This window comes from Euleptes europaea, chromosome 17 (genome assembly GCF_029931775.1).
Source record: "Euleptes europaea isolate rEulEur1 chromosome 17, rEulEur1.hap1, whole genome shotgun sequence".
In the NCBI taxonomy this organism is placed as follows: Eukaryota; Metazoa; Chordata; class Lepidosauria; order Squamata; family Sphaerodactylidae; genus Euleptes; species Euleptes europaea.
The window spans coordinates 3,151,882-3,169,802 of NC_079328.1; the positions used below are offsets into that span (position 1 = coordinate 3,151,882).

Sequence of the window (17,921 nt, forward strand, 5' to 3'; positions counted from 1 at the left end):
CCTTTCAAAGCTGTCTAAGCTGGTGGCGATCACACAAACCCAGGGGACTGCCTTACACTGAATCGGCCCATCAAGGCCAGTACGGCCTACTCAGACCGGCAGCGGCTCTCCAGGGTCGCAGGCAGAGAGAGAGCTTTCACCTCTCCTACTTGCCCCGTTCCTTTAAGGGGAGATTGAACCCGGGGCCTTCTGCATGCCAAGCAGAGGCTCTGCCACTGAGCTACAGTCTTTCCAAGACGACACCCTGTGGCGGTGAGTTCCGTAAGTGAATTGGGCCTTATGCCTCCCGCTTCGCCATGTCCCCGCGGTCGTCCTGCTCCCGCCCTGGCCCGGGGACCCCTCCGCGTCTCCGGCTCTCACGCTCAGGGGACGGGAAGCGGGCCGCAGACGCCCCTCCCCCCGGAAACCGGGCGCTGCGCAGGCGCACGGAGCGGCCACCCGAGCGACGGCTCCTTGCGGAGGGCAAAAGGGACTGAGCGCGCGCCGCCGTTGCGGCCCTCGGTCTGACCTGTGCGGAGGGGGCGGCGGGCGCCCCGGAGCCCTTCCGGCCACGGCGCAGCAGGGACCACGAGCCGGACGGCGGCCTCGGCGTCCGGCTGCGTCGCGCGTCTGCGTGCTGACGTCTGACGCCAGGAGGAAACGCGCGCCCGCCCCGCCCCCCCGCCCTTCCTTTCCCTTCCCGGCGGCCCTTTCGCGCGTGCGCAACCGGCCCGCTCTGCAGGAGGCGGCGAGATGGCGGCGGCCGCCCTGCCCTTGCGGGGGGCGCTGAGGGTCTGCGGCGCGGCGGCGCGCTCTGCGGCGGCGCGCTCTGCGGCGGCGCGCAGCTACGGGGCGAAGGCGGCCGGCGCCGGCGAGCCGGTGACTCACACGGGGCAGGTAACGCGAGCGTTAGGCGGGCAAGGCGGGCTGGGGCAGGGCCAAGGGCCGCCCGCCCGCTGCCCTGCGTGGGAAGCCGGGCCTCATCCGGGGGCCCGCGGTGTGGGAGACCGGGGGGGGGGAGGAGGAGGAGGCTGCCCCCTCGGGTTGCCGGCGGGGGGCGGAGCCTGAGGTTTGGGGAGGGGCTTCAATGCCATAGAGGTCCAATGGCCAAAGCGGCCACCCTCTCCGGGGGAACGGGTCTCTCTCGGCTGGAGATCCGTTGCGATAGCAGGAGGTCTCCAGCTAGTGCCTGGAGGTTGGCAACCCTGCTGCCTGGGCGGCGCCCCTCCGCAGGTCGGCTTCCCGGCTCCAGAACGACGCGCCCCCTTGGCAGAGACATGCATAGCTGCTCGTTTTTTATTTGGGGGCTATATTGCAACATCCTGCGTTGGACCAAGGGATGTGTTTTTTGTCAACATATATTGAGCAGTGTTATGAAAAAAATTAAATTAAAGGGTTCTATATACTGAGATGCTTTTTGAAAGATGCAGTAAAAACATCTGGTGGGGGGGAAGTGCTGCAGACATGAGTTCTGTGACAATTTGCAAAATATTAGGATAAGTAAGTTAAGCATGAAGAACTGTAATGGGTGTAAAATGTGATTTAAATATAACTTAGGAGCAACTAAGAAGTCAGTGAATTTGGTAAAGATGTGGATCTTTTGTAAAGATCTTTTTCACATGCTTGCTGGGTTCCTTTATCAGTTTTGAATACTTAGATATTTCTGTTAAAAAAAAAAGCAAAATTCTTTGGTTACTGGTGAGCTCTTCAGAAAGCGATGAGTTCCTATCTGAAGGACAGCCTAAAACCAAATGCATCTACCTGAGCACTCAGGTCATCTTGGAGGCCCTGGTCTGGGTGCCCCCACCATCTGAGGCAAAATTGGTGGCGGCCCAAGAAAGGGACTTCTTGGCTGTGGCACCAAAACTTTGGAATTTCCTCACCACAGAGATTTGTTTGGATTCTGTCTTCTGGGTGAAGACTTGTTTGGGGTGTACCCCCTCTAACTGTTGTTGGCCCTCATCCCTGGTTGTGTTATGTTTGTATGTATGTGTTTTTATTGAACTGTTCAAATATTTTTGTACATCTTTATATTTTAAATGTTTTTTAGTGTGTATTTTTTTGTCGTCAAGACACATCTGACTTTTGGCGACCCTGGTGAGGTTTTCAAGGCAAGAGTGGTCTGGAGGTGGTCTGCCGTTGCCTGCCTCTGTGTCACGACTGGTATTCCTTGGAGGTCTCCCATCCAAATACTAACCAGGGCTGAGAGTGTGACTTGGGTGGAAAGAAATGTTTAAAAATAAACAAATATCTATTTCTGTGCATTATTTTATCCTGCCTTTTTGCCAGGGTGTTCAGGGGAGTGTACATGGCTCTTCTCCCCAACCTCCATTTTAATGCCACAACAGCCCGGTGAAGGAGGTTCGGCTGAGAGAGATACTGGCCTAAGGTCACCCTGTGAAATTCATGGCAGAGACTTCTCTTTCTGTTTTGCCATTTTGATATTTAACTGTTATGGCTGCTCTCTGATTTTTTAAGAAGCTTCTTAGAATTTATGTTGTGACTTAATTTATTCATATTGTGATAGCTTGTCTGTTTTTGTTTTTAAATTTCTGTATGTTGCTTTGGGTGCCAGTGGGCCAGCTTTAATTTTAGGATGGTTCAAATGTGCCAAACGTTCCCTTTTTTAGCCTTGAAAAGTTAGTTGGTATGAACTCAAATGTAACATAACCATTTATAATAAAAAGTGAAGTCTAGCAAAGCATACACAAAATATGGTATCTGCTTGGCATGCAGAAGGTCCCAGGTTCAATCCCCGGCATCTCCAGTTAAAGGGACTAGGCAAGTAAGGTGATGTGAAAGACCTCTACCTGAGACCCTGGAGAGCCGCTGCCGGTCAGAGTAGACAATACTGACTTCGATGGACCAAGGGTCTGATTCAGTATAAGGCAGCTTCATGTGTTCATGGTCATTAGTGTGATAGGTCTATTCACACTGTATTCAGACTGTTAAATGTGACAGACATTATAAATGGTGTACATTTCACTGTGTTATAAATAGTGTACATTTCACTGTGTTATAAATGGTATACATTTCACTGTATGTGGATCTTTCTAGTTTACACATGGCTATCTTTGCACATCATTACATGACTTTAGTGGTATTTAAAGGAGAAAACAACCTCCTGGATATTTGTAGAAAGCTTTACCACAGCAAGATTTGATTCCAGAAGCACCTTAAAGACAAACCATATTTCCGGGGTACAAGACTTTCTTTGTATGTCACAAAAGGGAGCTTTGACACTCCACATCTGATATCCTGGAAATCATGTTGGTCTTTAAGGTGCCGCAGGTCTCAGATCTTACTCTTCTTCTAAATACCAATTTGGCTACCCACCTGAAATTCCCATAGCATACGTATTTCACTTTCAGCCTTTTCAAAGAAGGAACAGTCTGCCGTACCTTTTCTTCATCTCACGACATAACTCTCTGCCTGAAGCTGCCTTATACTGAACTTCTGACCATTGGTCCCTCTAGCTCATTGCATTCTTCCCGACAGCATCTCTTGCCCAGGACCCAACATCTGTTAACTGGAGATGCTGGGGATTGAACGTGAGACCTTCTGTATGTGAAGCATGTGATCTGCCACTAAGCAATGGGCTCAGGATGCTGACAAGGATTAAATGTTGGAGAAGTTTCAATCAGTTTTTAAATATAATTTTTTTTAGCAAAAATGCCAGTTATTTGAAGCCTTGGAAACCATTTCAGTATTCTTCCAGTCTGAGCATGTTTCTCAGTAATGAAGCAAACTTTAGAACTTTGTTAGTCTAACCCAGATGCTTGAAAAATATAACTTGTTTGTAAATCAAAGTTTGGGTGCATGCTAGGCTTGAAATATTCTTGTTCTTGGTATTTAAAATGCTAGCACTTAAGAATTGCGTCCCCCCCAGCCTAGTTACAGGCTGATTTTTTTTCCCAAATAGAAAAATGTGGGTTAAGTCTTGCTGATCTTCCTTAACAACATTCTCCCTTCCCACCTTGATTTGTTACTCTCTCACTCTTCTGCTACTGGGTTTGTCTGCATTTTTGTTGTTCCTACACACACATGGGCTGGGGTGGGGAAAAGGATGAGGTAAAAGCTGTCATGTGCTCAGAAAATAAGTTCTCATAGGGCACATTTGGTGGATTTTTGTAATCTCTTCCAGGATAAGCTACTGGAGGGCTCTTGGTAATATTCTTATTACTTGTAGCCCACATTAGTTAACAGGTCCCAGGTTTAACCTAATATAGGCCCTTGAGTATATGTTATAGTGTGGACAGTGATTTGGAGTGACTCATAGACTACCTGAAATCAGTTTCAGGTAGCCGGCTCAAGGTTGACTCAGCCTTGGGAAAATGTGGTTTAGATCCTATTACTGTTAGGTGGATCTGTAACTGGTTGACAGATTGCACCCAAAGAGTGCTTGTTAATGGTTCCTCATCCACTTGGAGAGAAGTGATTAGTGGAGTTCCTCAGGGATCTGTCCTGGGCCCTGTGTCGTTCAGCATCTTTATAAATGTTTTGGATGAAGGAATAGAGGGGATGCTTATTAAATTTGCAGATGATACTAAATTGGGAGGAGTAGCAAATAGGGTAGAAGACAGAACCAAGATACAGGATGACAGGCTGGAGAATTGGGCTAAAACCAATAAAATGCATTTCAACAGCGATAAATGTAAAGTTCTGCATCTAGGTAGGAAAAATCAAATGCATAATTATAGGATGGGGGAGACTTGTCTGAGCAGTAGTGTGTGCGAAAGGGATCTTGGGGTCTTAGTAGACCAAACACTGAACATGAGTCAGCAGTGTGCTGCGGTAGCTAAAAAGGCAAATGTGGTCTTGGGCTGCATCAACAGAAGTATAGTGTCCAGATCACGCGAAGTGATGGTATCGCTTCACTCTGCTCTGGTTAGACCTCACCTAGAGTACTGTGCTCAGTTTTGGGCACCACAATTTAAGAAAGATGTAGACAAGCTGGAACGTGACCACAGGAGGGCAACAAAGATGGTGAGGGGTCTGGAGACGAAGTCCTATGAGGAAAGGTTGAAGGAGCTGGGTATGTTTAGCCTGAACAGGAGAAAACTGAGAGGGGATATGATAATCATCTTCAAGTACTTGAAGGGCTGTCATAGAGAGGATGGTGCCGAGTTGTTTTCTGTTGCCCCAGAGGGTCTGACCAGAACCAATGAGTTGAAATTAAATCAAAAGAGTTTCTGTCTTGACATTAGGAAGAATTTTGTAACAGTTAGAGCAGTTCCTCAGTGGAACAGGCTTCCTCGGGAGATGGTGAGCTCTCCTTCCCTGTAGGTTTTAAAGAGGAGGTTAGATGGCCATCTGTCAGCAATGCTGATTCTGTGACCTTAGGCAGATGATGAGAGGGAAGGCGTCTTGTCCATCTTCTGGTCACTGGGGATCTGGGGATGGGGAGGTAGTTGTGAGTTTCCTGCATTGTGCAGGGGGTTGGACTAGATTACCCTGGTGGTCCCTTCCAACTCTGTGATTCTATGATTCCATCCTTCCAAGGTCTGTAAAATGAGTTCCCAGCTTGCTGGGGGTCAGGTGTAGACGACTGGGAAAGGCAATGGTAAACCACCTCGTAAACGTAGTCTGCCTAGTAAATGTCGGGATGTGACGTCACCCCATGGTTCAATAATAACCCGGTGCTTGCACAGGGGACTACCTTTACCTTTTTATATGTTATGGTGTAAACAATGATTTGGAGTGACTCACAGCAGAAATTGTGTATTGAGAAGGTATATTTCATGCCTTGTTGATAATTGATGTAACTTCCAGATAATGGAAATGGTTTAGTACAGGAAATTCTCTCATTAAATAATGAACTTCTCCTTTAAAAAAAACCCTGATAGCATAATAGTGGGGATAGCTATATACAGCATATAAAACTAATCTTATCTCCTTTTTTGAGAAAGTTATTTCCTTGCTGGATCAGGGGAATGCAGTAGACATAGTTTATCTTGATTTCAGTAAGGCTTTTGATAAGGTTCCCCATAATATTCTTATTGACAAATTGAAAAAATGTGATTTAGATCCTGTTACTGTTTGGTGGATCTGTAATTGGCTGACAGATCACACCCAAAGAGTGCTTGTTAATGGTTCCTCATCCACTTGGAGAGGAGTGACTAGTGGAATGCCTCAGGGATCTGTCTTGGGTCCTGTGTTGTTCAATATCTTTATAAATGATTTGGATGAAGGAATAGAGGGGATGCTTATTAAATTTGCAGATGATACTAAATTGGATGGGGTAGCAAATACAGTAGAAGACAGAGCCAGGATACAGGATGATCTTGACAGGCTGGAGAATTGGGCTAAAACCAATAAAATGCATTTCAACAGAGATAAATGTAAAGTTCTGCATTTAGGTAGGAAAAATCAAATGCATAATTATAGGATGGGGGAGACTTGTCTGAGCAGTAGTGTGTGCGAAAATGATCTTGGAGTCTTAGTAGACCAAACACTGAACATGAGTCAGCAGTGTGCTGCGGTAGCTAAAAGGGCAAATGTGGTCTTGGGCTGTATCAACAGAAGTGTAGTGTCTGGGTCACTCGAAGTGTTGGTATCGCTTTGCTCTGGTTAGACCTCGCCTAGAGTACTGTGTTCAGTTTTGGGCACCACAATTTAAGAAGGATGTAGACAAGCTGGAACGTGTCCACAGGAGGGCAACAAAGATGGTGAGGGGTCTGGAGACGAAGTCTTATGAGGAAAGGTTGAAGGAGCTGGCTATGTTTAGCCTGAAGAGGAGAAGACTGAGAGGGGATATGATAACCATCTTCAAGTACTTGAAGGGCTGTCATAGAGAGGATGGCGCTGAGTTGTTTTCTGTTGCCCCAGAAGGTCGGACCAGAACCCATTGGTTGAAATTAATATCCAAAGAGTTTCCGTCTAGACATTAGGAAGAATTTTCTAACAGAGCAGTTCCTCAGTGGAACAGGCTCCCTTGGGAGGTGGTAAGCTCTCCTTCCCTAGAGGTTTTTAAGAAGAGGCTAGATGACCATCTGTCAGCAATGCTGATTCTATGACCTTAGGCAGATCATGAGAGGGAGGGCATCTTGGCCATCTTCTGGGCATGGAGTATGGGTCACTGGGGGTGTGGAGGGGAGGTAGTTGTGAGTTTCCTGCATTGTGCAGGGGGTTGGACAAGATGACCCTGGTGGTCCCTTCGAACTCTATGATTTTCTTTTTAATAGGTTCCTTAATGTTAAGGAAGAGGCTTGCCCTAGTTAGAGACTGATCCTAAACAGTCTTCCTGAGTTTGATGCGACTTGCTTGTTGGCTAATTTGGGATTGCAGTTTTAAGTGTACATAGAAAAATTAAGTGATCAATGTCTTTTTGTTCTCACCTTTGCCAGACCCATATGGAAAAATAGTGTGTGGAAGGTAGATAAAATATTTTGCAAGAATTCTTGGTGAAATTCTGGTACTAGCATGAAAAGAACATTATTTGCAGAATTTCTACTGTCTCTGTGTTTCAAATTCCAAATAATGGTTTTCCACTAAGTCCCCCCCCCAACTTTCACTTTTTTTTTCTTAGTTGCTGTCAGGCTGCTATCTCGGTTTCGTTATTGCCTCTGTCTCTGTGCTGTATTGTCTGCCCCCCAAGGTCGCATACCTAGGCCTGGGAACTCAGCTCCTGGGAAACTGTATTCATGCGTGTAATCTCCCGCCTTTCCTGCCTTATAATATCTCCCAGCTAGTGAGCCTCTCATAGCTGTCATTTTATTCGTTTGCACTGTATGCCTATTTGATCAGTAAAAGCCATCTGTTTGGACTCTATATGACTTTGTGGTGATTTCTGGTTCTGTGGGCCAAGGGCTGACATTATGACAGCTATCTCTCATCTTCACCGTTCTCCTAGCCAGGCTGGAGCCCAGGGGGGTTCGCCTGCCACTTGGATGGGAGCTGTGCAGCTCTCCAGGTGATCTACTACCCTGGAGCCCTTCTCAGAGGACCCTACTCTGTTACAAGACTTAATCACTGAACTTTTCCGGACGACCCGAGAGGTTTGCCGCTTGAGGGGACTGGTACAGGCGCAGTGGCAATCTCTTACAGGACGTCTCTGGATGTTAACATCGGAGGATACTGATGCTCGTTTAGATCTTCAGGACTTGGATCAATTACTGGACGATGCCCGATTGGCGACTGAGGATTTACAAATATTAACTGGACTTTTGGATAATCTTATTTCTCGACAAACTCTTTCTACCATGGCGGGAGCCCCGCCGGAGGGTTTTTCCCTGATCCCGGATGCGGCCAGCTGCCAGGCTGAGGCCAAGCGAGTCGCTATTAGCACCGCTCTTCTCCTTGTGGAATGTACAAAGGACACCCCGGTAGCCACCTTGGCTCAAGTTTTGACCCCGACGTTTGGAGCCGAGGCATCCGCACTGGCGGTTCGAGTACAACCTCTGCTGGGCGGGGAACCTGACCCCATACTCTTGCTCCTCGAGACAGAACTTTTGCCGCGCATTACGGCAGAGACTGCCCTAAGACTTGAGAACGCCAAAGTTCTTGCGGATCAGCAAGCCGCCGAAGCGGCTAGGGGCGCAAGAGAGAGAGAGGCGGCGGAAGCAGCCAGGGCGGCTGCAGCAAGGATTAGGAATCAGGCGAACGTGGACACGCGCCCCAAGGACTATGTACTGGGACTATCAGGTCTAACTTTTTCCCCGGCGTTTGTCCCGTCGCGTGCGACCCAACGCGCACGCCGTTTGGCTGACCGACGTCGAGACTCAGATGAGTCTGAAGACGAGGATTTATATGGGGATAGCTCTCAATGGGCCACGAGCTTCCGAACCAGTAAGCCTCATCTTACTGGTGGCCCAAGTGAGGAGGTTCATCTTTTACGAGCCCAGAATCGGGAGCTCTCCGACCGTGTTGATCAACTCCAGGAAGTAATGGAACTTATGCTTCAAGAGAACAGGCAATTACAACAAACCCTGATAGCTCAGAGACAGCCCGTTCCGATACCGGGTCAGGGGGTACCCGTACAACCACCCGCTAATGTGCCTGCTCCACCCTTACCTCCTGGAGCTCCTGTTGCTCCTCCGCCCGGACCACCCGTGCAACCACCTGCTAATGTGCCTGCTCCACCCTTGCCTCCTGGAGCTCCTGTTGCTCCTCCGCCCGGACCACCCGTGCAACCGGGTCAACCCGCGCCCGGCCCTTGGAAGCAACTCAAATTGAGGACTACGTATGACGGATCTCTTGAGACTTTGCCTTGTTTCTTGCATCAAGTGGACAGTTATATGCGAGAACAAGGTCAACTTTTCCCCACGGAAGATAGCCGGGTGCGGTACGTAGCTTCCCTCCTGACAGGCAAAGCGGCTGACTGGATGGTCCTCCAGTTTGACACCCGCTCTCGTGCGATTCGTTCCCTCAACAACTTCATGACTGCCCTGAGAAGGAGGTTTGAGGACCCCTTCCTGGGGGAAAGAGCCAAAACGGAACTCTTACAATTAAAACAAGGCTCTGCTACAGTTCGGGAATTTGCCGATGAATTTCAGCGACTGGCAAGTAAAATTGTAGGTTGGCCCGAGACCACCCTAATCCATCATTTCAGGGAAGCCTTGCATCCTGACATTCTGAACTGGTCTTACATGCGGGGCGATCCCGATACCCTCGAAGGCTGGATCCTATTAGCCGAGGAAGTGGAAAGCCGCCGCCGCTTTATTTCTCTCGTCCGTCAAAAGCACAAGGAGAAGGGCACCCAAAAGCCTCAACCCAAGGCACCACTGCTCGTCCCACGAAATCCCCCACGTCCGCTCCAGGAACGTGAAGCCCGATTTCAGAGGGGTGCCTGTCTTACATGCGGAGAAATGGGCCACTTTGCAGCCGTTTGCCCACGCCGCCAGGAATTATTTCGTCCCAGCACGACAACCCGCGCCCGAGGTCGTCCACCACGCAGAGGCACCGCGGCCACCCGCAGCGCAGCTCCGGGAAGGCCCACACCCTCTGCACTCCATGCCGGGGACCCAGCCTCCCTGCCTGCTTCCAACGACCCCGCCGGGTCTCGGATTACAAGTGCCCCATTGGGGGACAGCTTTCCCTCTTCGGATGAGGAAAACCCTTGGATTTCTCCAGCCTTAAACCTGGAATCTCCCCTCGACTTGTCAAAAAACGGCTCCGGTCTGTGGTGAATGGAGCATCTCCACAGACCTCTCAGGATCTTCCTATCAAACCGAATGCTCCTACCAAAATCAAAGAAGTGGACTCCACCGTCTACGTGGATGCAGTTTTACAACAACTTAACGGAGGTCCACAAATCCCCGTCAAAGCACTAATTGACTCCGGTTGCTGTCGCACTCTCATAAGCGAAGCCACGTTTGCTGCCCTCAGAGCCGACTCAGAGGCTTTACCCGCCCCCGTCCAATTTGCTCAAATGGACGGGAGCCAATTCCAGGGGGGTCCAGTTGATCACCGCACCATAGGGGTGGCAATGGGAATTGGTTCCCACTGGGAACAAATAGACTTCACTATAGCCCCTATCCGATTTGAAGTGGTCTTGGGAATTAACTGGATTAAAGGACATAGTCCCAGTATTGATTGGGAAACAAACACTATCTCTTTCGCTAGTCCCACCTGCGACCAGCATCGGCAAAACTTTGCTCTGCCATTTCCGCCCGTTCCAGCATTAACCTCTACTGCCCCAGTACCACCGGCTCTACCCGCTGTATACCGGGACTTTGAAGATGTCTTCGACCTTAGGGAATGTGATGCCTTACCCCCCCACCGGGCCTCAGACTGTGCGATTGAAGTAGTAAAGGACTGCACATTAACCAAAAGTAAGATTTACCCTATGAGCGCTTCCGAGCGCACTGTCCTCCGGGACTTTTTGGACAAAAACCTCGCCAGAGGGTTCATTCGCCCTTCGAATGCCCCAAACTCGGCCCCCGCGTTTTTCGTCCGGAAAAAAGAGGGCGACCTTCGCCTGTGCATTGACTTCAGAAAGCTCAATGCGGTTACCCAGACCAACGCCTATCCTATCCCATTAATATCGGATATTTTGGGACAATTACAGGAAGGCCGTGTGTTCTCTAAATTAGACTTGGTGGAAGCCTACTACCGAGTCCGTATCCGCGAAGGAGATGAACACCTCACTGCCTTCTCTAGCTGTTTCGGAATGTATGAATTCCTTGTAATGCCATTCGGATTAAAAGGGGCCCCGGGGGTCTTCATGCAACTCATCAATGAAATCCTACATGACCTTCTATATCGTGGGGTGGTGGTCTACTTAGATGACATTCTCATTTATTCGAAAACTGTGGACGAGCATGTGACTCTGGTCAGGGAAGTTCTACAACGCCTGCGTAACCATCAACTGTTCGCTAAACTAGCTAAGTGTGAATTTCACCAAAGCAAACTCACGTTTTTGGGATACATCATCTCCCACCAAGGTCTTCGCATGGACCCCGCCAAAGTCCAAGCCGTCCTCGATTGGACTCCCCCCACCAACCGTAAGCAAGTACAGCAATTTCTGGGATTTGCAAACTTCTATCGGGGATTCATCCCTAACTTCGCCCAAGTGGCTCTACCCATTACGGACCTGCTGAAAACTAAGGGAAAAGTAAGCTCGGCTGCCTTGCCCTCCGCAAAAATCCTATGGACTGAGCAATGCCAAGCCGCCTTTCTGGCCCTCAAACGCCTCTTCACTTCGGAGCCGGTGCTACGGCACCCAGACCCAAATCAAATGTTCATTGTGCAAGTCGATGCTTCCGATGTAGCCATGGGAGGGGCTCTCCTCCAGCAAGGACCGGACGGTCTTCTTCACCCTTGCGCTTACTTTTCAAAAAAATTTGCGCACGCTCAATTAAACTGGCCCATCTGGGAGAAAGAGGCCTCTGCAGTTCATCATGCACTGACTTTATGGCGGCAATTCTTGGAAGGGTCTAAAGTACCCTTTGAAGTTTGGACCGATCACAAAAATCTAGCTGCCCTCACGGGGTCCCATAAGCTATCGGCGAAACAACAACGGTGGGCGGAGTTCTTTGCTCAGTTCCGTTTCACCCTGAAGCACGTCCCTGGGAAGCAGAACGTTCTCGCGGATGCCCTCTCCCGTTTATCACAATATCCGGTAAAACTCGAAAGACCCACCAACTCTCTGTTCACCCCTATGCAACGTGGGGCCCTACCTATGCTGGCTGTGCAAACCCGATCCCAGCATCAGCACACCTTCCCTAACTCGCAAGCTCCGCCAGCCCAACCGGCTGCCCAGCCGCCACCGCAACAGACCGGAGTTCCCGCCCCTCCTACCCCTCCGACCGCTCAGCCGCCTGCAGTCTGCGCGCCGCCGCACGTAAGCACTAGCCCTATAACTGTTTCTCAGATCTCCATGACCGATGGGGGGGCTCCCTCCAAAATCCCCATCTCCGAATCCTTTTTAACTGTCCTTCGGGACCAGTGCCTTTTAGAACGTTCCGCTCATACCCTACCTCCTGGTGTTTTGGAACAAGGGGGGTCCTGGTACAAAGACTCAAAATTGTATGTACCCAAAGCTCTCCGGAAGGACGTTTTACATTTAGCTCATGGAGCCAAAACAGCTGGGCACTTTGGGTTTCTGAAGACCCTTCACTTATTGCGCAGACAGTTCTGGTGGGGGGGAATGCGTTCCGACATTGACTCCTTCATCCGCAGCTGTCCCGTTTGTGCCGCTGCGAAACGATCGCAGGGCAAACCCCCGGGACTGCTACAACCTCTTGAAACGCCCAACAGACCTTGGGAAGTGATTGCTATGGACTTCATGACTGATCTCCCTCTCAGTGGGGGTAAAACTGTGTTGTGGGTTGTTACTGATTTGTTTTCTAAGCAAATACATTTGATTCCATGCGCAGGGATCCCCTCTGCTCAGAAACTGGCCCGCCTCTTCGTGACGCATATCTTTCGTTTACATTCGTTTCCGCGTAAAATAATTTGTGACCGCGGAAGTGGTTTCGTTTCTAAGTTTTGGAAAGCTTTCCTCAAGTTGGTGGGGGTGGAACAGGGATTGTCTAGTGCATACCATCCTCAAACTGATGGTCAAACTGAACGTGTCAATGCTGTACTTGAATGTTATTTGCGTTGTTATATTAACTACCACCAGGATAACTGGGTGGAACTGTTACCTTTAGCAGAATATGCCTACAATAATGCCATGCATCAATCCACAGGTTTTAGCCCGTTTTTTGCTGTGTATGGACAAGATTTCAGTCCCATCGCTCCTACAGATGATGTAGAGGGGGAGGGGAACCCCGACATTGCCTCCTGGGCACACGCCCTCCGTACCACTTGGCCCTGGCTCGTTAGCAACCTCGACCGGGCCAAACGTAAATACAAAGCGCAAGCTGACAAACATCGCTCCCCCGGGGGTGATCTGCAAGTGGGTGCTTTGGTTTACCTTTCCACCAAAAATCTCCGTTCCACCCAACCGTGCCATAAGCTCAGCGCCAAATTCATTGGCCCTTTCCCCATTACTCGGGTCATAAACCCTGTCACAGTGGAACTGGCTCTCCCCAAATCCTTGAGGCGTGTGCATCCTGTTTTCCACATAAGCCTCCTCAAACCCCATGTTGCTTCTCCACGGTGGCATCCGGACCCACCGCCTGCGCAACCCATCATGGTGGGGGGGGGAAGAACACTTCGAAGTCTCCAAGATCCTTGACTCCCGTATTCACCATGGCAATCTGCAATATCTAGTTCGTTGGAAACATTTCCCCCCTGCCTATGACGAATGGGTGCGCGCACGGGATGTCTCCGCCCCCGACCTCGTCGACGCCTTTCACATTGCTTACCCGGACAGGCCAGCCCCCTTGCGAACTGGGAGGGGGCCTTGAGGGGAGCAGAATGTCAGGCTGCTATCTCGGTTTCGTTATTGCCTCTGTCTCTGTGCTGTATTGTCTGCCCCCCAAGGTCGCATACCTAGGCCTGGGAACTCAGCTCCTGGGAAACTGTATTCATGCGTGTAATCTCCCGCCTTTCCTGCCTTATAATATCTCCCAGCTAGTGAGCCTCTCATAGCTGTCATTTTATTCGTTTGCACTGTATGCCTATTTGATCAGTAAAAGCCATCTGTTTGGACTCTATATGACTTTGTGGTGATTTCTGGTTCTGTGGGCCAAGGGCTGACAGTTGCCTACTGACAAATAATATATGTTTGCTTGCCATAGGGATGTGGTAATATCAGGGTGGATAAAAATCAATTGTTTTTTTAATTAAAAAAATTAAATTGGATTTTAAAGTTTAAATCAGATTTTTTAAAATAAATGGTTTTTGAGGGGAAATCTATCTGAAGGTAGTTCCAATAGTTTTCTATTTAAGATACATTATAGTTCAAAGGTTATTCGTAATAAAATATCTTTAGTTTTTAATTATGTAGCATGAAGCTGTATATTCATGCAGTGTTTACCTTTTTTGGTAAACGAATTCCATTAATCTATTCACAGAGTCATGCTCTTCCAGAGGTTTCTATAAGATTATTAAGGGCAGTTTTGCTATCTAGAAGATACTATCACAGATGCTTGGTTTTGCAGTTCTCAAAACTGTAAATTTGTGTCTGCAGAGATAATCTGCCTCTTCTTCACAGCAAAAATGTTATAAAATAAGCATACAGAGTAAAAAAGACCTTAATCCCATTGCTCCTTTGCAAATCTATGTACACAGAATCAACTCCTTACCTCTTAAGTGCTAAATTTGTAGAAGTTCAATGACTAGAAGATTGTTTTGAGTGGAATAGATCTGCACAAGGAGCTAAGTGTGAGGGAGGTAAACAATGAAAATGAAACCTGTTAAGCAGAACACTCCATCATAAGTCTTGTGATCTTTATGTGTATAGCCCAAGGTTTATCATATTATTCTCTCCCTGGGGGAGAAAATCTGTAATGACAAGCCATAAAAGGAACCCAGTTTGGGAATATTTTAATGAAGTTCCTCTACGTATGGGTAAGGCAGGCATGCCTGCAAAATGCAAATACTGCAACAAAGAAATGCAAGGCCTGGTGGCCCGAATGAAACTCAAGATAGTTCACCTTGCAATAATTTCATAATTATCTATCAATGTATTTCTAACAGTTTTACCAAATTAATATTTTAATATCAATGTAAAACTAATTTGAAAAGTTATTCTAAAAATAAAACCTTCATCTGGTTGTAAATATTAAGATTATACCAGCAAGAATGAGTCTTTATCTAGAAAACCATGATTTAAATCTAGTCTTACTGATTAGTGATTTAAATCAATTTAATTTAAATCAAATCCAGCCTGAATATTTTAAGTATTTAACTTCCTCATTGTTCTTTCCTGGCACCTAAAATATATGGGGACATTGTTTCTGTGCTTACCTCCTTGTTCCCATCCTTCTTTTCTCTTCTCCTCTGTCAGATGTGAAGATCTTTTCCTTGAGTGACCAGAATATTTCTACTTTTTTCAGGTTTATGAGGAAAGTGACTATAGGCGGATTCGATTTGTTGGGCGACAGAAAGAGGTAAAATTGGTGGTGGGTGGTGGGCATATATCTTGATTCTTTACTTTCTGTCAGAGTGACAGTGTTCAGTGATTTCAATGGTCAGTTTCAGTTTTGTGAGCAAACATCTTAATCCACATTTCAGTAAATGAATTTGGACTATTTGGCCTATAAGAATAACATTATTTGTTTTTTGTTGCATATATCCTGCCTGTTTTTCCACCATGGAATACGATATTCCTGGGAAATCTTCTGTCCAGGCACTGACTAGAGCTGGACTTGCATTTCTCTAGCTTTCGATCAGATCATGGGCCTGGCCTGATCTGGTCAATCTTCATCCTGTTACTAACTCATTCATGTGTACAGTGTTAGTGTGCCAGGGATCCATGATGCCACATTAGTGTGCTTATGCTGCAAGCCTACAGCTGAGGGCTCAATTAAATGGGAAGTCACGCAGAACAACAGGAGACGAAGTTGTCCAAAGAAGCTGGTTTTACTGGTCACAAAGGTTAGCATCGCACAGGGAACCTATGACAGCAAAGGGGCAAACTGGCTTGCACTTGATAATATAAAAGCATTGAAAAAAGCATTCAACAGCACAGTACAGCTTCAAGAGATTACAGATTACAAACAGCACAAAGGCGCCGTGGTTCTCACGGACTAATGTCGGCTTCAAAGAGTCCAAAAATGCAAAACAAACCTTGAAGGCAAATTGGTGGGAAAATGAAACTAACTGAGATACAGACCTGACAAAGTGGAGCCTTTGTGGTCTGTTTCTGTACATTCTTTCACAAGAAAACGATGGCATACAAGTATGTATACCTAATTTTTATTACTGCCACAAGATTTGGCTCTGTTGGAATATTTATAAGCCAGTGACACTAACAGTTTAAGTCCAAATATTTAGCTGAGTTGTACTGTATCCTTCTTTATTCAGAAATGCAATTGTATGCATCCCAATCGTCGTTATTTCATAAGAGACTATTAGAAGATCCTGACTTCAAGTTTGTAAATACCTTTCCTCCCTTCAAAGATTTTCAGTGTCCGCTTCTATTGAAATGGAATCTTCAAAATAGATTGATTTTGAAGCTTTCACCCTTAAAAATGCAGTATGTGTTGAATCCCATGCAAGCCTGCCCTTAGTGAGTGTTTGTTTTCAGCTCTTCTGAACCAACTTGCCTGTTAGGCTAATAGTGTATGTTCCATTCCCCGTAGCAGGTGACATTTGTTCAGTGGTATTACAGTGACTGTGGTACAGATCATGAATTGTTAATATCGAAAATCAAGATAAAGCTTAAGAAAAATACCAAAACATTCATAGCACCAAAATACAATCTAAGCAATATTCCGGAAGAGTTTAAAGACCATGTAAGGAACAGATTTGCATTACTGAGTTCAAGTGAATGTAAACCTGAAGAACTATGGGTGGAACTAGAGATATTATCAAGGAAGAATGTGCAAAGACTATTCCAGTAGCCAAAAGAAAAGAAAAACCTCGATGAATGTCTGAGGAAACTCTTAAAATTGCCAGAGATAGACAAGAAGCAAAAGTAGAAGGTGACAGAAATAGAATCAAAAGTCTAAGTGCAACGTTCCAGCGACTCGCACGTAGAGACAAAGAGACCTATTATAATAACCAGTGTAAAGAAATAGAAGAGAACAACAAAAAAGGAAGAACAAGAGATCTGTTCCACAAGATCCAAGAAATCAAAGGGAAATTTAAAGCACTGTTAGGCATGCTGAAAGATCAGCATGGAAATACATTAACTGAACAGGACAAAATAAAGAAAAGGTGGGAACAATACACTGAAGAACTATACAGAAGAGATGAAAGGATAAAAGATGCTTTCCAAGAAGAATCTTGTGAAGAAGAACCTACAGTTTTAGAAAGTGAAGTGAAAGCTGCATTGAGAGCAATAGGGAGAAACAAATCACCAGGAGCAGATGGGATATCAATAGAGCTATTCCAAGCCACAGAAACTGAGTCCATCAAAATCTTGACAAGAATATGCCAACAGATATGGAAAACAAAACAATGGCCCACAGACTGGAAACAATCCATTTACATTCCAATTCCCAAGAAAGGAAACATCAAAGATTGCAGCAACTATCGGACCATCCCATTAATTTCTCATGCAAGTAAAATGATGCTCAAAATCTTAAAGCAAAGGCTGTTACCATATATGGAACGAGAAGTGCCTATTGTTCAAGCTGGTTTCAGAAAAGGAAGAGGCACTAGAGATCATATTGCAAATATACGTTGGTTACTGGAGCATACGAGAGAATTTCAGAAGAAAATCAGCTTATGTTTAATAGATTACAGCAAAGCTTTTGACTGTGTAAAAAATGAAAAGATATGGCTGGTTTTAAAGGAAATGGGTGTACCACTACATCTGATCGTTTTAATGCGCAACCTGTACTCTGGACAAGAGGCCACAGTTAGAACAGAATATGGAGAAATTGAATGGTTTCCAATTGGCAAAGGTGTCAGACAAGGATGTATTTTATCTCCCTATCTCT

At 46.8% G+C, this 17,921-nt stretch overlaps 1 protein-coding gene across 1 annotated transcript in view; it reads left to right on the forward strand.

The window, feature by feature from the left end:
• The first annotated feature begins 732 nt into the window (after positions 1-732).
• The window catches only part of NDUFS6 (NADH:ubiquinone oxidoreductase subunit S6), a 32,293-nt gene continuing 15,104 nt past the window's right edge, over positions 733-17,921 (forward strand). The window contains exons 1-2 of the mRNA XM_056862792.1: positions 733-876; positions 15,369-15,422. Coding sequence (XP_056718770.1) covers positions 733-876; positions 15,369-15,422 — 198 coding nt within the window. The remainder of the gene's footprint in view (positions 877-15,368; positions 15,423-17,921) is intronic.